The following is a 20,298-nucleotide window of genomic DNA, read 5'->3' on the forward strand; positions in this document are numbered from 1 at the left end:
GGGAGCCCATCGCTACACCAGGGTAGGGTCCGAGACTGAATGTATGAACATATGTATGCCATTAAGAATGACAAGAGTGACAACGCATTGGCAAAACACATAGGCTTGAACCCAGGTCATAGTTTTCAGTTTATGGCCATTGACCAAGTACCATTGAAGATTAGGGGTGGCCCTTTTTCTTTAATCTTGGAGAATCGGGAATTAGAATGGCAGTTACGCCTGGATGCGTTTAGGCATCGTGGTTTGAATAACAACTGTAATATTGCCCCCGTGCTGAAACTAAGAAGTTATCTTAGATAGTTTATTGGGGCAATACAGGCTCTCATTTATTGGAGGTCATTATTGTTGTAATATGCATACAGAAACTGTGTAGCTGACGACTTTATTTGTATGTATAGAGGTATGTTGTTGGACTATAGATATGATACTCATTTTCATTTGTAGAAAATAAGTATTGTTGTACCTTTGAGGCTTAAACCAACTTGAGTCATGATGGTTTTGAAGCCCATATGTTTTAATAATAATTTTCCACACATAAATTAATTGCATTAACAATAGATAAGTGTAGTACTTTGTAATTGCAGGTGCATATATTCTTATCTAGGGCAGCTGGTTCTTTGTACATACATGCATTTTATATATATTTTTTTACACATGCTTTTATATAAAAATATTTTTATATATAAATTTTTTTTTATATCTTTTATGGTTTACAGAAGATAGGCACAGAGGCGTATTGATATTTGTGTATAATATGTAATTTGAATGCTGTGGTGAAAACGCTTTGTTGTCTGTTATAAATAAATTGCGTTAAGGATACTTTTTGAGTTGTTTTCTGCTGACAAGGACCTCGTTTCTGTATTATCTGGTTGTTTTTGTACCTTCTTCGGTTTGTGGTCCTTTATATTTTATGACCGGGACAGTATGACTGGGTCAGAAACCAATTTTCAGAGGAGGCCCGGGGAGAAAAGCTCCAACAGTAACTTAAGAACAATAGCAGTAAAATTTATCATCAATTTTAAGACATCATTATATTGTTTTAGAGGCACATTAGGTAGTAGAGAATGTACATAATAATTTTGCAGTTAGATAATTTTTACAAAGAATATAACAGTCATTAGATTAAAAACGCAGGACATCATGTGGCTTTGGAGAGGGAAGCTAATAAAATACACATGAAAAGTTTAGAGGATAAAAGTAGAATTAAAAAGGAGAGGTAAGTTACCAGGAGATAATGTGAGGTGTTATATTAATTAGTTCCAAGAAGAGAAAGGGCCGACATGTGAAGGTGAATGCTAAGCTATAAGATGAAGGATTGAGGGATGCGCCTGAGAAGAATAAGGTTGATAGGATGATAGAGGGTGGGTGGAAGATGAAAGGAGAGAGGGGAAAGATGATAGTGGGTGGGTGGAAGATGAAAAGAGAAAGGGGGAAAGTAACATAAGAGGGTGGGAAGTAAGATATTAGTTACTGGGCAAAGGCACATCTAGGAATTGTAGAAGTATTTTTCTAACCGTTCTCTGTAATGATTATGCAGTACAAATATATGGGACATGTCACTTTGTCTTGTATCGCATGATGTGATGTCTATCTGACATCCTGGCAACTGTCTGATCATGCCTTGTTGAGACGCATGCATATATAATACTCTGATATGCTAGGCAATCTGGCCATGCCTGATCACACTCCTGTAGTGGCAGTACATTCCCTGAACCATCAGGGTATGTGCTGTCCACATCCAGATGTGGCAGACCATGGGGTTGTAGTCATGGGTGCTCTTGTGAAGGGAGCACTCCCAGCAGACAACAGTGACATTCAGGTAGTAGCACTGCATCTGACCTTGGATGTGGAGGTACCAGCACATCTGGCAGATCCAGGTCTCGTGGTTGGAGGTGACAATGATGACTTGACAACTTTACCATGCACAGCTCACACCTGTCCAACATATCACAGTGTGGAGCTAGTCCTGAGCTTGGCTGTGTTCATGCACACTATAATACTTCACTTTCACATGGAGGACCCCTTCAAACACACACACACACACACACACATACACAAAACAGTTACATGATTCAGCCTGCCTGCTTCCCCGGTCTTACTCACACACCCTTAACAAACTTTGTTGTCAGACTAGCCCCCCCCCCCCACGATGCTCTGTGCAAGTGATAACTGTGCCATATCCCTGATTTCTCTCTTTTGGATTCAGGGAAGCTAACGCTTTGTGTCTGATGCACATGGTGCTTAGATATATGGTTTACTATCATAAGTATGAAATGCAGTTGGCTGAAATGCAGTAATATTGACTTGGAAAACTGAAAATGGAGTGTACAGACATTCAAAAGGTTGAATCCACATATTAATATTCAAATTTGACTTTACTCGACATTAATAGAATGCAGTCCTATGCTGCACCAGATGTAACATGAGGATTTGGCAGGGGGCATGCCCCCCTGCAAAATATATATTCCAACACCGAGATCACAGTACAGTGGGGAAAAGGGTACATTTCCCGATCCCCATTGTACCACAATTGCTAGTTCAATGACTGACCTCATCTTTGTGAATGCACTGAGCATTCACTGAAACAGAACTCGTACAAGGGAAGGATCAGTAACACGGGATGGCCAAATATCATTCAACAACCCGTGGTCACCGAAACTTCCCTCAGCAAATTAAATGTAAACCTAGCTGCAATATTGCCTAGTATATGTACATTTCTATTATTTAAATCTATTTATTTAACATGTGTTAACCTGGAAAGTCCGACTTGGAACAAAGCCAGTTTTCAGTGGATGCCCAGGGAGAAATGATCCAGATGCATGTCTTTGTAATGTGGGAGGAAACCAGAGTATCCAGAGAAAACCCACATGAACACAGAGAGGACATGCAGACTTTGCACAGAAGGCATCCCAGCCAAGAATCGAGCTGGAAAACCTCTTGCTGTGAGGTGACAACACTACAGCTGCACCACTGCGCCGTCCAAATGCTAATTGTACCTGTGAATTATATTTGCCTTGCCCAGTTGTACAGTAAATAGCATCATCATTCCACTACTTTATAGTGTATTCCTTTATAAGGGTTGTGAAGACAACTGCAATGTGTCTCATTAATTTCTAACTGTTCTCTGTAATGATTATCTAGTACAAATATATGGTGCACATCATAAGTCAGACCATCACATTCAGAACTCTGTATTGCATGTCTGCAGTGTAGTATAATTTCATCAGAACAGTATCATGCTCTCTGTTTCATAAAGCTCACCAGTAACATGCATCTGCAGGACATCCTGCAGGTCTTTCTCATCAAGCTAGCACAGGACCTACAAACCATGCCATGATCTATTTATACAGATTAAAACACATGTTATTTTAACCTGTCTTGTATCACATGATGTGATATCTGCCTGACATCCAGGCCACTGTCTGATCATGCCCTGTTGAGATACATGCATATACAATACTCTGATATAGTGGATGATATCACCATTGTCTGTTGAGCATATGGGAATTACAATATCCCACCTGCTGGTGTAAAATGCTGTCTATAGTATCAAGTTGCAGCTGATTCACACACACAGTTGACTGCACTGAGATTAGAACCCCTACCTATGTAGGTACATAGACTACAGATCACTGAATGTAACACATACATCACAGCACAAGTCTGACGTGCATTGTGTCTGACAACCCCTTATAGCTGATGACAGTGTCTGTTTAGAACACAATATGTGTCCCACCTACTGGTATAAAATGGTCTCTGAAATATCAAGTTACAGCTCACTCACACACCCAAGGAGAACCCCTATCCCTATCTAAGCACACAAATTACAGACCAGAGTACTTAACACACATGCCACAGCACAAGTCTGACTTATACAGGAGTGCAGGTGGTCTTATAGTAGCAGGTCCTGTGAGAGACAATAGCTTGGAAGACTGGTACGGAATGAATGTGTAGGGATGAGCAGCTATCAAAAAATGGCTAGATATGCCATTAGAGAGGTAACTGTATACCACTTGTACTCTGCTGCCTGCATTCACACACACAGCGGACTACACTGAGATTAGAACCCCTACCTAAGTACACAGACTACAGAACACATTACTTAATGCACATGCCTAGGCACCAGTCTAAGACATGTAGGAGTGTGGGTGGATTTATAGTTGATGACATCAGCAGGCCCTGTGAGAGATAACAGCTTGGGAAGCCTGCATGGAATGAATGTGTAGGGATGAGCAGCTATCAAAAAAATGGCCAGCCATGCCACTGGAGAAGTAACTGTAGGATACCACTTGCACTCTGCTGCCTGGAGTCACAACCACCCACTTGATTGTAGTAGGTGTATAGATTACAGAACACAGTACTTAACACACACGTCATGGCATAAGTCTGACTTATAAACTAGTGCAGGTGAGCTTGTAGTATATGACATCAGCAGGTCCTGTGAGAGACAACAGCTTGGCAGGTCTGTATGGAAAGAATGTAGAGGGATGAGCAGCTATGCATAAATAAAATAAGCATGGAAAAATTGTAATTACTTTCCACTGTTCCCATGATATCGTGCAAACATTCAGTATAAAAATGAAAGTTTTCCCACATTATATTCAAACCTAGGAGCTTCTGCATTCTAACCCTACAAATACAAGACAAGCACTACAAAAGCTGTCATTCAGTCCTCCATTTCCTGTTAGCCACTATGCACACCATCACGCACCATCACACATATGAGCACAGTAAAAAAATGTACAAAAATTGATAGAGACGGCACATTTTACAACAAAATTCCAGGGATGACACACAACCTGTGATTTGTGCATAGTTTACATGCACTTTCACCATCCACAGACCGGCCTGTATAACTTTGTAAGTGTTACATGACACAGCGCCCTGATGTCATCATGCACTGTTAACATCCATTGAAAATAAAAACACCATGGAAGTGCCTATATGGAGTGAACATCCCTACAGGGTTATTCTTCTTTGGGATTCAGAAATTCCAATAGATTTGTATCTAATTTGCATTTTCACCATGCTGACAGCCTAGAATCTCCACAGTTAGATGCTGTGTCAATGGAGAAACTGCACTGAAGCACAATGTTCTAAACACAAGGAAGGGTATTACTTTGTCCATATATCTATTATGTAGTACATATGCTTAAAGTGCAATATAATACTCTATTTCAGGATGTTCAAACATTTTAGCAGCCTGCATCATGCACAATTACATTTTCTTTTGGGGGTGGGGGTGCAAAGGTGCATTTTTGTCATGGCCCTTAAAATGTATTTTTTTATTGTGTACTTCTGTTATTCCAGCAGCCACAGTGTATAATTAGGTCATAATATGTGTGGGGTTACATGTTGAGGTCAGTTCTGTACAACTTTTAAAATATTTTACTTGCTACTGCTTCTGTGTAGAATCCTTTCCATGGCTGTATTTGGAAAGTGATCAAATGCACTTCCAGCATGGACACAAAGTCTATGCTGTTGCTTTTCAGTTTGTTGAACCACTCCACTGTGTTGATTTGCTCCTTTAGCATACCATTCATCTACTTATGCTGTAATTTGCAGGCCTTGAAAGTTTTGGTATTTACAATTGAATGTGTACTGCTACACAGAGTTTAATGAATCTAAAACTTGCTACAGCTGTGTGAGCATCATGCCACAATGCACACATGATAAAAATGAACTGGTAACATTTCATGAATCCCCCCTATTTTTATTTGGGTCTATGGAATTTAAATCAGAATACTGAAATGTCAGCTTGACCACAAAACATCAACAATGCCAATGTCAATACTCTGCGATGCATGCAGCAAGCAATAGCCTTGACACATAGGTTCATAGGTGTTTACTAGGCTAATGGCTCTAGGGTCTTTACAAGCCTAGCCATAGGATTACCCTGGCATTGTGTCACCCGACCTTAGTTCCTAGTGACTCTGTCATATAGAGCCACTGGAGTTATCCCTGGGGTGAATTTTCTATTTCCCATCCACTCACCAACATATCTCTTGAAGATGGTCATCAAGGTACTCTGCTTTACATGTATGGGAAGTCTATTCCATAGCATGGGCAGTCTCTAAGTTATGAACCTGTCCTTCCAATACATTCTGTTGATTGTGGTAATGAGGTTGAGGTCTCTGGAGCATGTGGTGTGGAGGGATTGGGATTTCTTTAGATGTAGCATTCCTAACAGAGCTAGGTCAGCCATGGCTTTGTAAGCCAAGCAGAGATCACCTCTAAGTAGGTGATATGAGACAGAGAATAGTTGGAGTTTTTTTGAGTCTGTCCATACAGGGCAAGTGTTTAAGGCCTAGAATCCTCTTTATGAGGTACTTTTGCAGCCTCTCCAGTTGTTGTAGGTGTTTAGTGAGGTACATGCCAAATGGGGCAGTGTACTCAATAATTGGCCTAAAGAGGGAAAAGTAAAGGGAGACAATGACCTCTTTCTTCCTGGATGCAAAAACCTTAGTAATGAGATGTGCCACATAGAAGGACTGTCTCACCACAGTGGCAATGTGGTGATCAAAAGAGAGGTTGCTGTCAACCTGTGTTCCCAGATCTCTTATAACACCTTCTGTGTTCAGTGGACTACTATCAATGTGATAATTCATGGGAATTGGGTTTTTCCCAAAGGGGATGACGACACATTTTTGGCATTGAGTTTAAGGCCATGGTTCTGACACCAGTCGTTGGTCTTAGTGAGGCCATTCTGTAGGATGTCAACATAACTTGGGGAGTTAATAATAGCTCCCAACTTGCAATCATCTGGGAACTTTGCCAGCCAGAGTCCCTTCATGTTGGCCTGGACTTCAGAGAAGTAGATACCAAACAGGAGAGGACCCAGGACTGAACCCTGTGGGACTCCACTCATGACTAGTTGGCAGTCTGACTTGGAGTCAGCTACTTTCACACTGTGGGTTCTATCTGTGAGCTAGTTTGCAACCCACCTAGTTATATAGGGGTTGAGGCCTAGCTTAGTGAGTTTTTCTATGATTCCTGAGTGGGGAATGGTATCAAATGCCTTGGCCAGATCAAGGTAGGCTGTATGAGCCACCTTGTTTTCATCCACAGCTCTGATGACTGACCCAAATAAGTCGACCAAGTTGAGCAGGCATGATCTACCCTTCACAAAATCAAACTGTGTGGGATCCAGAGTTTGGAGATTCCCTATATCCTTGTTTATTAGGTCCATGATGATGATGCGTTCCATAGCTTTGCATATCAGACACATCAGACTAATGGGGCAATAGTTCCCAGGGTCTGTAGTCACTCCTCCTTTGTGAAGAGGGATGACTGTAGCAGTGCACCATTCGGTAGGGACAAAGCCTGAGGTGAGGCTGTGATTGACCAAGGCACACAGGTGAGGTGCCAGTTCACTCTGTAGTTCATGTAGAACACAGCCAAAGATATTGTCAAGCCCCATAGAAGCTGTATTCTTGGCCTTGGACAGCACTGTTTTAACCTGTGCAGCAGTAATGATGGGTGCCTGGAAATCTACTGGTGATGAGATTGGTCCTTTAGGGGGAGAGAGGGGTAAAGTTGGCACTGAATCTGTCGGCCAATATATTGGCAATATCTGTTAGCTTGGTATAGGAGGTACTTTTGTGCAGTAGCTCAGAGCAAATCTGGGTATTGCCGTGGAGATTCTTTACATAACTATAGTAGGCCTTGAGGTTGTCTTTACTATCTGCTGCAATTCTGTTTCTATAGCTATCTTTAGAGGATTTGATGAGGGATCTCAACCTTTTGTTGAGGCTGATAAGGGAGTTTTTCCAGTCTTGGTACTTCACCTTATTCTGCATCAGTTTCCTCCTTCTGTTGTAGAGGTTGTTTATGACAGGGGACCACCAGATTAGCTTCCTTTTTTTATGGAGGAGAGTGTCTTGGTTCTATTGGGTATGGTGAGATCCATGCATTTGTGTACATGTTCGTACAGTGCATGATTGTATGATTTGGTGATCATGCAACTATTCTCCATTTGCATGGGTGCCATGAAGTTAGCCACTTCTGTTTTTAGGAGCCCAAAGTTAGCTTTGGAGAAGCTTTTTCATGGTTGTTATCTTTAGGCTGGGCTGGGGGTGGGAGGGATGTGGATTTCCTAGGTGATTCGTTTGTGGTCGGATCTAACCTGGGAGGAGCTGACTATTGATGTAGAGCAATGGTTGCTCATGTTAGTAATGACCAGGTCAAGGATGTTGCTACCTCTAGTGGGGGTAAGAATGAGCTGGTCCAGGGCATCGGAATTAATGAACTCAAGGAAACACCGGGCAAGTGTATTGGTACATGAGTACTTTTCCCAGTTAATGGAGGGGTAGTTGAAGTTGCCTAGTATGAGAATGTTAGGTTGGACCGTAATATTCTCCAGGGTGCTTAGGAACATGAAGTCTGAGTCTTGGGACATGGTTGGGGACTTGTAGCAGGCTACAACCTGAATCACTGTCTTACCCAATGTTAGCTGCACCTGAAGTATCTCTTATGTGTTATGTTGGGGTACCAGTCTGGAGGTGTGAGCATCCTTTATGAATATGGAAACACCACCACCTTTGGAGCATTGGTCCAAGTTTTACGGCCGAAAGGTGTGGAAAATTTATGGCCTGGTAATGTAAGGGTGCTTTCTGCTGTCTTGAACCAGGTCTCTGTTACAGCACAAATGTCAATGTTCTCCATTTTAAGGAGTGCTTCAAGCGAGTGCATTTTGAGATATAGACTTCTAGCATTGAGCAGCATGACCCTTAGATTGCATTTGCCTGTAGCTGTTATGATGGTAATTTGGTCTTTGGAACACTGCCTAAAAAAGGCACTATAGGTATGGCAAAAGCCTTGGCCAGTATCTGGAAGCCCATGGGTGATAGATGCAGGCCATCTCTGGCAAAGCGTTGAGGTCTGTCAGTCATGTCATCCCAGGCAGACAGGTACTGGATCCCCTTAGAATGACACCAGAAACTTAGCCAATTGTTGAAATTAATCCTTTTCTGCTTGTGCTGTGGAATAATTCTGGGTGATGGTAGGATGCTGCTCAGAGCTAGGGTCATACCTGCCTGGGCTACATAATCTGAGAGCTCCTCTGTCTCCTTTCATGTAGTCCAGGGAGGTACATCTCAGTTCATTCACACCAACATGTACGATGACAGAGTCATATTTGTACCTGTTGTTGAGGAACCTAAGTGCGTGCGTTATGTGGTGGATGCTGGCACCTGACAGGCAACTGGCTGTTACTTTCTCCTTATTTAGCCTAGTGAGTGGGACATCAGTGTGCCTCACTATCGAGTCATCTATGACTAGTGTGTTGGGCATTCTGCTTTGCCTTAGAGGCTTTGGTTGAGTGGCACACTGTTTAGGAGAGTTATATGTCTCATGATTAGTGTTGTGTTGTGGTAGTCGAGTGCATTTCTGCCTTGGAGGTCTCTGCTGTTTGGGTAGATTTTTATTGAGAGCCACTGTGAAAGTGGGTGTGTGGTTTGTGTTTTTATGTGAAGACATTGCTGGTTTGTGTTCTGGAGGGCTATGTGTTCCATGTGGTGTGGTGCAAGTGTTGACCTACTCTTCTTGACCAGCTATTCCGATCTTGGCTGGAGAGTGCGTGGCTTCCAATTTGGATATACAAGTGCATCTCTAGCAAGTCTGAGTGTTGGGAGGTAAGAGGAGAGGGTTGTCTGTGTACATGAGGCAGCTGCTACATTGCCTCAGGATGCCCAAGTTCACCAGGTTAATAGGAGAAAGCACTGGGAACTAACCTTTAGACATGCCTGGAGGGGTGGGCATTAATAATAAGTACTGGATCTGTTTCCTTGTAGAACGTTTAGTGCTGGTAGCACTTTTGTGTGCTACAATAACTGCTACATGAAGTCTGGTAAAGTGCTAGACTAATAAGCTAGTAAAAGTGCAGGAGAGGAGAGACTAATAGATCTAAGGTAAAAATTGAAGAACAGACTTTGGCACCTCTGAGATGCTTACAGTCATGGATACAGCAAGTCTGTATCTGGGCTATGCTACTTAGAAGAAAGGCGGGAAACAAGCGCAAACATGGGATTTTAAACCAGAAATTTGAGAGAGATGGAACAACTGCCCAAATGACCAAAAAACTACAATTTCTGGGCCAGAAACCACTAGGCTATCTAGTATTTACCACTCCCACTGATAAGCTAGAAGGCTTCCCTCCAATACAGAAAGGCTTGTGGGCTCAGAAGCTTACATACAGTCCTGGATATAGAAAATCTGTATCTGGACTAGAATAGTAACAGGAAAGGGGAGGAACAAGTGCAAATGCAGGCTTTTAAATCAGAAAGTTGAAAGAGTTGGAAAAAACTGCTCAAACGGCCAATAAAGTACAATTTCTGGGCCAGAAACCACTTCTCCTGTGATAGATAGGCTACCTAGTGCTTACCACTCCCACTGATAAGCTAGAAGGCTTATCTCTAACACAGAAAGGCTTGGGGGGCACAGAAGTTTACAAGCAGTCTTAGATACAGCAAATCTGTTTCTGGACTAGACTAGTTACAGGAAAAGCAGGAAACAAGCTAAAATGTGGGCTTTTAAACCAGAATGCCAAATTAAAAAAAAATAAATAAATAGCCCTGGTCTGAGATTGAAAAATATCAAAATATCATGGAAAGGGCATATTCCCAGCCTCGCTGCTTATTTATCTGTATGCTGATATATGTGCCATAAAACACTCTCCCCTTTATTCCTTTTCTTTAATATTCTTTATTTTTATCATAATACTTCTATGAATACATAGCTCACCATAACTGACCCACCTTGCCTGCTCTGCTACTACTTTATTGCTACACTCCTTTACTCATCCTCTTCCCACTGACTTTCTTCCAGAATCCCCCAAAACTCTATCTCTTCCAGCCCCTTTATCATGGTAACACACCCAACACCTCAACCTAAACAGTCTCAAACTGCTTGCCTTCTACTTCTGACCACATCACACCATTGCCCGCCCCTTTTTTCTACTTTTACTTGCCTCATTGTATGTTTATCTCTCTCTCTCTCTCTCTCTCTCTTTGTAGATATATATTCACATTAAAGCTTTACTCTACTTCTTTACTGTCCCTGATTTTTGCTCAAGCAGTTTACTCTGACTACCTAATCCCTCTGAAATTGGAAATATTAGAGGAAAAGGGGTGGACTTCACTCAATAAATAAATTAAAAAAAAAAGTTATAGCCACATTTTACTGCATAATGCATGTTAAGTCTCCTACTCTAATTCTGTCAGCTTCTCAAGTTAAGAGGACTAATGTTTTGAAATTGTACCTGAATGTCTGGAAAAACATGGGCATCCTATGAACTTCTTGTCAGTTAAAAGGTGGGCACACACTGCAGACAATTTCCCCTAGGTGCGGCAATGAACCACTGACTCCCCTGCATAACCTTCCTGAAAAGTCAACTCCACAACTTTCATTCTCCCAAAATAGATAAATTCTTATTCAAACTAGCTAAATATTTTATTACTGTTTTCATTATACTTTGAGCATTTTTCACCACTGTGGTACCAGTGGGCATTCTTTTTACATATCAACAAAGGCCAGCATCACAAACTCCCCACCCTTAAGGACAGAATGCTACTGACAACCCTCATGGCACACTGATTCAACTTATTCAAGATGAACATTCCCCATGCATCATGAGACAACTAGGACCATAGAGAAGGGTCTGCAGGCCATAACTGCTCATCCATACCATTGCCTCAGGGACTGCCCATACAAGAACATGACATTTGCAACCACCATGTCAACACTACATCTTCTCTAATCTACTTAGTTCTATCCTTCTAATATTAATTTTACTTTTATTTACATATGTGTAGGTTGGAAAAACAAAATGGAGGTGTAAGAGTTCAAACAAGACCCCTTTTAACTGCTTGTGTGCCATACTAAAGAAAGGAAACAACATGCTGCCAGTGCAACCCTGACTATAACCCAGTACCACCACATAGGAGACGGGGACACCTACAATACCGCTAATTACTGGCAAAATACAAAACTTTTTTGAGATGGGGAAAGAGGAATCAACGACTAGGACCACACAATCAAGCCAGCCATTTAATTGTTTTTTAATCACATTTGCCCTCAGCCAGCACTGCCTTGAATCATACATCTAAGCTTTCCCTTTAACTTGTAAAATAAAGGCGAAGAAGAATCAATGAAAGCCGGCAAATCTCCAAAAAGTGAATTTATTTCAGTAAGCACTTTCGGCAAGGTTCTTACCCTGCCTTCTTCAGACAAACACATGCAAATCAATTAAATCACTTTTTAAAAGAACAATATACCAATTAACTAGACTTAATTAACTATTTAAAAGGATAGCACACTATTGCAAAAATCCATCGTACTTACTACAAAGATACTTCACTAATATAATGAAAAAATAAATAATAAAATATTCACAATATGTGTTTATATTTAAAATGTGTCCTCATTTCAATACATTTATTTTATAAATATTTATTATTAATGTATTTTATAATGGGCATGAAGCACAAGAAAATAAATAAATAAATAAATAAGGAAATAAATAAATAAATAAACTTGTCATAATGCTTTGGTAAACGAAGATGTACTGAACAGCTGAACAAGAATTAATCTGTTTCTTTACTCCAGAAAATACACGTCTCATGTAAAACACTACAACATTAACAAAATATCATAATAAATAATAATGTAGGTCTAAACCTAAAAGGAATAGTAGTACATGCTTAAATGGCTAATAACTTATTAACAAATATACTTTCATCTTTGAAAGGCTAATGGTTTAAGCATACATTTTATAGATACATTTTCATAAAGACCTGGATAAAGATGGACCTTTGTTCTTATTTGCCACATCAATTCATCGACCTCCAGCAATGACTGCCAAGGTGCCCCTCTAAAATCTTGAGGTCTGTGTTGTAAAATAGCAAACTTAAAATCATGTCCAGGGTGATCTAAACAGTGTTTTGCTAAAGCGTTGTTGGTGTCCTTTTTAATAATAGCATATGAATGTTCATAAATACGCTGTCTAAACTTTCTTTCAGTCTTGCCAATATAGTAGGCCTTACATTGGGAACATAGTGCCACGTATGTGACACTTCTAGTATCACAACTATATCTACAATTAATTTTATCAGTTGTGTCATTAATACATAGGAGGTGACAGACCAAGATATATTTACATTGAGAACAAGCCCCACATTTAAACATGCCTACATTCCTATTTGACTGTGTTCTTTTTTTGGCCTCCAAAATAGTTTTAGGCAAATAAGAACAAAGGCCCATCTTTATCCAGGTCTTAACGAAAATATATCTATAAAATGTATGCTTAAACTGTTAGCCTTTCAAAGATGAAAGTATATTTGTTAATAAGTTATTAGCCATTTAGGCATGTACTACTATTCCTATTAGGTTTAGACGTACATTGTTATTTATTATGATATTTTGTTAATGTTGTAGTGTTTTACATGAGACGTGTATTTTCTGGAGTAAGGAAACAGATTAATTCTTGTTCAGCTGTTCAGTACATCTTCGTTTACCAAAGCGTTATGACAAGTTTATTTATTTATTTATTTATTTATTTCCTTATTTATTTATTTTCTTGTGCTTCATGCCCATTATAAAAGACATTAATAATAAATATTTATAAAATAAATGCATTGAAATGAGGACACATTTTAAATATAAACACATATTGTGAATATTTTATTATTTATTTTTTCATTATATTAGTGAAGTATCTTTGTAGTAAGTACGATGGATTTTTGCAATAGTGTGCTATCCTTTTAAATAGTTAATTAAGTCTAGTTAATTGGTATATTGTTCTTTTAAAAAGTGGTTTAATTGATTTGCATGTGTTTGTCTAAGGAAGGCAGGGTAAGGACCTTGCAGAAAGTGCTTACTGAAATAAATTCGCTTTTTGGAGATTTGCCGGCTTTCATTGATTCATCTTCGCCTTTATTTTACAAGTTTTAGTGTGTGTTTTTTTGTCGTATTCATTTTGGCTTGTAATGGCGAGTGGAACCGGAGCGGCTTCTCCTAGCATGTTTTCCCAGGAGGGATCTTCCAGCGCAAATCACAACAGCGATATTAAAAACCTTACCGCCCTTGTACAAGTTTTATTAGGGCGAGTGGAAGCCTTGACACAGAAAGTTGAAGTTTCCTGTTCGGACAATACGCACGAAGCTCAAGGTTCGGGATTTAGACCGAACAATGTCAGCAGTAACTGCCATAACGCAAGTGGTAATTATTTTAACAATTCAGTACCTGGCGAAGTTACCATCAATAGCCCGAATACTTCTGGGCCCAGGGAAGCTAATAGGTCTAACAACACGGACATAAGAACTGTTAATATACCTTCCTCTAACCACAACATTGGTGTAGCAAACAATAACCAGGTATCTAATCAAGAAGAACTTATTCCTACTATGTCTTCTTTTCTTAATAACAAGGTTTTTTTTTGGCAATACAACAAATGCAACGAACAGTCAATCCGATGCCATTCAAAAACAAGGGGGGACCACTGTTTCTTCTCTAATTAATGATTTTGACAATAATTTATATAAATGCAGGAAATGGCAGCTTGAGGTAACATATTTGGAGAAATGCATTGAGAAAAAAGTCATTCAACATGACTACCCGGCCGGCTTGGTTGAAAATTCTCTTTTCCATCAAGAACTGATTGAACTGTTTGACTGGCAGGGATTTGAGTTTCTCAAATCCCTTATTAATTTCTATAATAACGAAATTGACAACATCAAAATTGTCTTGGCTAGCCTAGAACAAGCAATTAAAACTCATAAAGATTTTTTTAGGTACAAATATGAATATTGCAGGATTTATTCAAGTATTGAGGCAACAATGGACAAACGTTTGGTCACTAAAAAGAAAAAATTGGCAAGAGATCTAAATGACTACTCTAATAATAGAGCTTATCCTAAGCCCCCAAGGGTTGGAACTTTTGTGCCAATTTCTAATACAGTGACCTTTAATGATAATGGTGAAAACGATAATAGCCTTTTACAAGACTCTCCTGCACCTCAGCCTTTAAGGAGAAGTGAGAGGCTTATAAATAATAATGTTAATAACAATAACAATAACAATAGAACTAATGGGTCCAGTAAAAACAACGGTAGGAATAATCGTAACAGGCATTTTAATAATAGCGCCAACACCAGTATGGACAATAATGATGCACATCAACAGCAGGGTTTTTACCGAAACCAGGAAGTGCATCAAACCAGTCGACAGTCCAATCGGAACCAGACTCAAACGAGAAGCAGAAGGAGACAGCGAAGGAGATAGTCCCAGACTTTGGTGGGGTACCACATATTCACATTAGCTCAGGGGGTGACTTTTCAATATACAATTATACCATTATTGACGTTGAACAAGAAATGGTTGACTTCTTATCCAAAGGTCTAACCTTCGTTCCTGCAACAAATATGGACATAGTCAAGACGATTGTGGACCTTAAACTGTTTGTTAGGAAGCTGAATCTTAATCTTCTACTTGGTGAAAGTTCTAGTATGGTCAAGTCTATCCGTGTCTCAAGTTTCTTTAATCCTCCACTACATCCGAGTTTGAATGTTTTTGAAAGAATTTGTGAGATGGATTTCAGGGCTATAAAGGATAGAAAAAAACAACAAAGGAATTCCTATAACATCAGTCATTCTGAACGAGAATATTTAAAATTTTTAAATGATTGTAATATAAGGGTGATGAAGCCCGACAAGGGGGGTGGTCTGGTGTACATGGACCATTTTGTGTATGTAGAAAATATGAACAAACTGCTGGACACAGCTGTTTATATTGAGGTAAGCCTTAATGAAGTCAATTTAGCTTATAAAAAGATTAGATCTATGCTGAATGATTTATTTTTAGAAGGGTATGTTGACCTTGATTTACATCAATATTTGTTCATGTTGGTGCCCAGAACACCAGTTTTGTTTGGTTCTCCTAAAATTCATAAGACCATGGTAAATCCCCCCTTTAGGCCCATTGTAGACAGCTGTGGGTCGATCACCTACGGCTGTGCCAAGTATCTAGATACTATTCTTAAACCCTTAGTAGAAAGTGAACCCCAAATATGTAAAGATTCATGGGGCTTTTTAAACAACATCAATAAATTAGAATATCAACACAACACACGTTTCTTGACAATCGACATAAAGGACCTCTACACTGTTATCCCACAAAAAACTGATTTGGAGTGGATAAGGGATTTTCTACACAATAAGACATCTAATGATAATACTATTTACTTGATTGAAACATTACTAGAAATTGTTTTAACTAATAATTTCCTGTCCTTTGAGGGGCAGATTCATTTACAAAAATCAGGGGTGGCCATGGGGTCCCCCTGTGGCGGCAGTTTCGCCAACGCCATCATGGCACAATGGGAGAATAACTTTTTGTTCACCAATAAAATGTTCAAAACAATGTCTCCTGGTACACTCGGTACCAGGATGACATGTTTCGTATTTGGAAAGGTGACATTTCATTTATACCTGATTTCATTAAGGACATTACATCAACGACCAATTTCTTGGAATTCACTTATGCGACAAGTGAAAGTTCAATAAATTATTTGGACATTTTGTTGATTAACGACAAAATGAATGGCAGGTATAAAAGTTTAATTTACAGAAAACCCACCTACTCAAATACATTTTTACATTTTTCTAGCAATCACCCTTACCATCAGAAGAGAGCCGTAGTTAAAGGCCAGATGGTAATGGTGGCTCGAATGATCTCTGATAATTTAGATTTCGAGTCCGAATGTGAAAACCTTAGGGGTATGTTTTTGAGTAGGGGGTATCCAAGTCACATGGTGTTTAACATTAAAAAAGAAGTGCTATTTAAAAGAACTACAGGGCACTTCTCCCCTATTTTGAACAATCAAAGGACAACATATCTAGAGGCTGGTTTCAATCAAGGTAGTCTCATAGACCAAGAAATGACTGCTGACAGCAGGTATACTAATATCTACCAAACTAGGTTTTTATGTACCTTTTCATTGGACCACCATTTTATTAGAGACATTCTTAATAAAAATTGCCAAACATACGCTGTATACTCACAACCAAAAGTCCAACAATAAATGATGCCACGTATATGAAGTAATAATATAGATTTAATCCATAAAACAAGTTAAGCACTTTCACCCACGGTACATGGGCTTCATCAGAACTAACAAATAAATGTTCAACAACGTTTAAATATGCTGGTTTGGCGCCAATTTTACTTCAGCTTCTTAAAGCTATAATACATCATTTCCTTATTTTATCTAATCTAAAAACTTCCTTAAATGAAGTTAAATTTCTCTAATCAAACAAATTACCATAAAATCTTTAAAAATATACAAATATAAAATGTGTACAATAATGCACTAATAAGCAATAAACAATATCTCACTTTCTTAAATCTAATATTGATTTTACAGAAGTGTATTCGTTTAAACCTGGTGGCGATGTGGCATCTGTTAATAACTGCCACCACAATTCCCTATAAGCCAAGATGTTTTAATATTACCACCTCTTGGATTAACTGATACACTTTCTAAAATAGCAAATTTAAAATAGTGATTTTACCCCCTACTATTTATACGTTTATACAAAGCATTTTTAGTATCTTGCATTCTAATGCTGTAAAGATGAGAATATATTCTTTTTTTAAACTTCCTCTCAGTCTTTCCTATATAGTAAGAGGGATATGCCATGCATTTTGCCAAATATACTAACATACTGGTATTGCAATTACCATAATTGAATGTAAGTTTAGTTCTATTAATATTTTCCAAAATTAATCCCTTATCTTCATTAAAAGCAAAACATTGGTTACAGGCACCACATTTCGATGTATGTGCCAAGTCCCTATTCATCATTGTTTTCGTACCAAATTCTAATAATTTTTTCAAATTGTTTCCCATTTTATATATAAAAGTTGGACTGGGTCCTAATATGGCAATCTTTTCTTGATCCGTCAATAAAATGTGCCAATTCCTAGTTAATATCTCCTTCACTTGATTACTATAAGGTCCAAATTCGATAATACATGCTCTATTGTATGTGTTGTTACATTTTCTCCTATTACTTGTAATATTCCCAACTAACTCATTAGTTAATTTTGTGTTCATACCTAATAAAGGAATATATTTCTTCCCCCATTCACTAATAACATATTTATTTACATCATGCATCATATCTGTTTTATACCCTCTTTCTTTAAATAAATCATAAATGTAATTAATTTCTTCTAACATATCCCCATAACATGAAGTCGTTCTGAGGGCCCTGATGCATTGCCCTTTGTAAATATTGTACTTTAGTTTCCTGGGATGATTGCTATTATAATCCAAATAGGAATTTGAAAAAGTTGCCTTCCTATGTATTTTAGACTTAAAGCTTGTTCCATCAGTTATAATAAGTGTGTCTAAATAGGCCACTCCTTTATTGTTGATTTCTGATGTGAATTTCAAAAATTCACTACTCCCATTGAGATATACTAAAAACTTGTTAAAAGATTCCTGACTTCCTTTCCATAAGATGTAGATGTCATCCAAAAACCGCGAATAATACTTTATATTTACCATATACTCACTGTTAAATATAATACCGTCTTCCCAATCTAACATGACAATATTTGCATATATGGGGGCACAGGCTGCCCCCATAGCTACTCCTTTAGTTTGTCTAAATATTTCCCCTTCATAAAAAATGAAGTTATTTTCCAATACAATTGTCATCATTTCAATAATTAAACTTATTCTATCCCATCCAAGATTGCTGTATTTCTGGATGCTGTTAGAAAAAGCTTCCATTGCCTGGGACGATGGTATTCATGTAAAAAGATCTATTACATCAATTGAGATAAATAACAACTCATTGTTGTCCACATTAACAGGAAAATTCTTTAAAAAATCCCAAGAATCTTTTACTAAGTGATTTATCTTGCCATATATTGATTTAAGCATAGAATCTATTGCCACTCCGATGGGAAATGTCTTTGATTTATTGCCTGAAATTATTGGTCTGAACGGAGGTTCAGAAACATTTTTGTGGACTTTAGGTATACCCACTATAGTTGCCATATATTGTTATTTATTTTATATGTTGTTATTTATCTCAATTGATGTAATAGATCTTTTTACATGCATACCATCATCCCAGGGAATGGAAGCTTTTTCTAACAGCATCCAGAAATACAGCAATCTTGGATGGGATAGAATAAGTTTAATTACTGAAATTATGACAATTGTATTGGAAAATAACTTCATTTTTTATGAAGGGGAAATACTTAGACAAACTAAAGGAATAGCTATGGGGGCAGCCTGTGCCCCCATATATGCAAATCTTGTCATGTTAGATTGGGAAGACGGTATTATATTTAACAGCGAGTATATGGTAAATATAAAGTATTATTCGCGTTTTTTTGACGACATCTACATCTTATGGAAAGGAAGTCAGGAATCTTTTAACAAGTTTTTAGACACACTTATTATCACTGATGGAACGAGCTTTAAGTCTAAAATACATAGGAAGGCAGCTTTTTCAAATTCCTATTTGGATTATAATAGCAATCATCCCAGGAAACTAAAGTACAATATTTACAAAGGGCAATGCATCAGGGCCATCAGAATGACTTCATGTTATGGGGATATGTTAGAAGAAATTAATTACATTTATAATTTATTTAAAGAAAGAGGGTATAAAACAGATATGATGCATGATGTAAATAAATATGTTATTAGTGAATGGGGGAAGAAATATATTCCTTTATTAGGTATGAACACAAAATTAACTAATGAGTTAGTTGGGAATATTACAAGTAATAGGAGAAAATGTAACAATACATACAATAGAGCATGTATTATCGAATTTGGACCTTATAGTAATCAAGTGAAGGAGATATTAACTAGGAATTGACACATTTTATTGATGGATCAAGAAAAGATTGACATATTAGGACCCAGTCCAACATTTATATATAAAATGGGAAACAATTTGAAAAAATTATTAGAATTTGGTATGAAAACAATGATGAATAGGGACTTGGCACATACATCAAAATGTGGTGCCTGTAACCAATGTTTTGCTATTAATGAAGATAAGGGATTCATTTTGGAAAATATTAATAGAGCTAAACTTACATTCAAGTATGGTAATTGCAATACCAGTATGTTAGTATATTTGGCAAAATGCATGACATGTCCCTCTTACTATATAGGAAAGACTGAGAGGAAGTTTAAAAAAAGAATATATTCTCACCTTTACAGCATTAGAACGCAAGATACTAAAAATGCTTTGTATAAACATATAAATAGTA

At 38.1% G+C, this 20,298-nt stretch overlaps 1 protein-coding gene across 1 annotated transcript; it reads left to right on the forward strand.

Annotated features, from left to right (window-relative positions):
• The first annotated feature begins 13,982 nt into the window (after positions 1-13,982).
• LOC122791417 (probable WRKY transcription factor protein 1) lies at positions 13,983-15,276 on the forward strand. The gene is made up of 2 exons (XM_044059163.1): positions 13,983-14,434; positions 14,544-15,276. Exons 1-2 carry the CDS (start codon positions 13,983-13,985, stop codon positions 15,274-15,276), a joined length of 1,185 nt encoding a protein of 394 aa, XP_043915098.1.
• The last annotated feature ends 5,022 nt before the right edge of the window (positions 15,277-20,298 follow it).

This window comes from Protopterus annectens, chromosome 17.part0 (assembly GCF_019279795.1).
Source record: "Protopterus annectens isolate FY-2018-M chromosome 17.part0, PAN1.0, whole genome shotgun sequence".
NCBI lineage: Eukaryota > Metazoa > Chordata > Ceratodontiformes > Protopteridae > Protopterus > Protopterus annectens.

Bases quoted from the DNA above. Each gene is read 5' to 3' on its own strand.
- LOC122791417 (XM_044059163.1), top strand. From the start codon at position 13,983: ATGGCGAGTGGAACCGGAGCGGCTTCTCCTAGCATGTTTTCCCAGGAG. The intron at 14,435-14,543 runs GCAATACAACAA...ATATAAATGCAG, and splicing joins AATAACAAGGTTTTTTTTTG to GAAATGGCAGCTTGAGGTAA.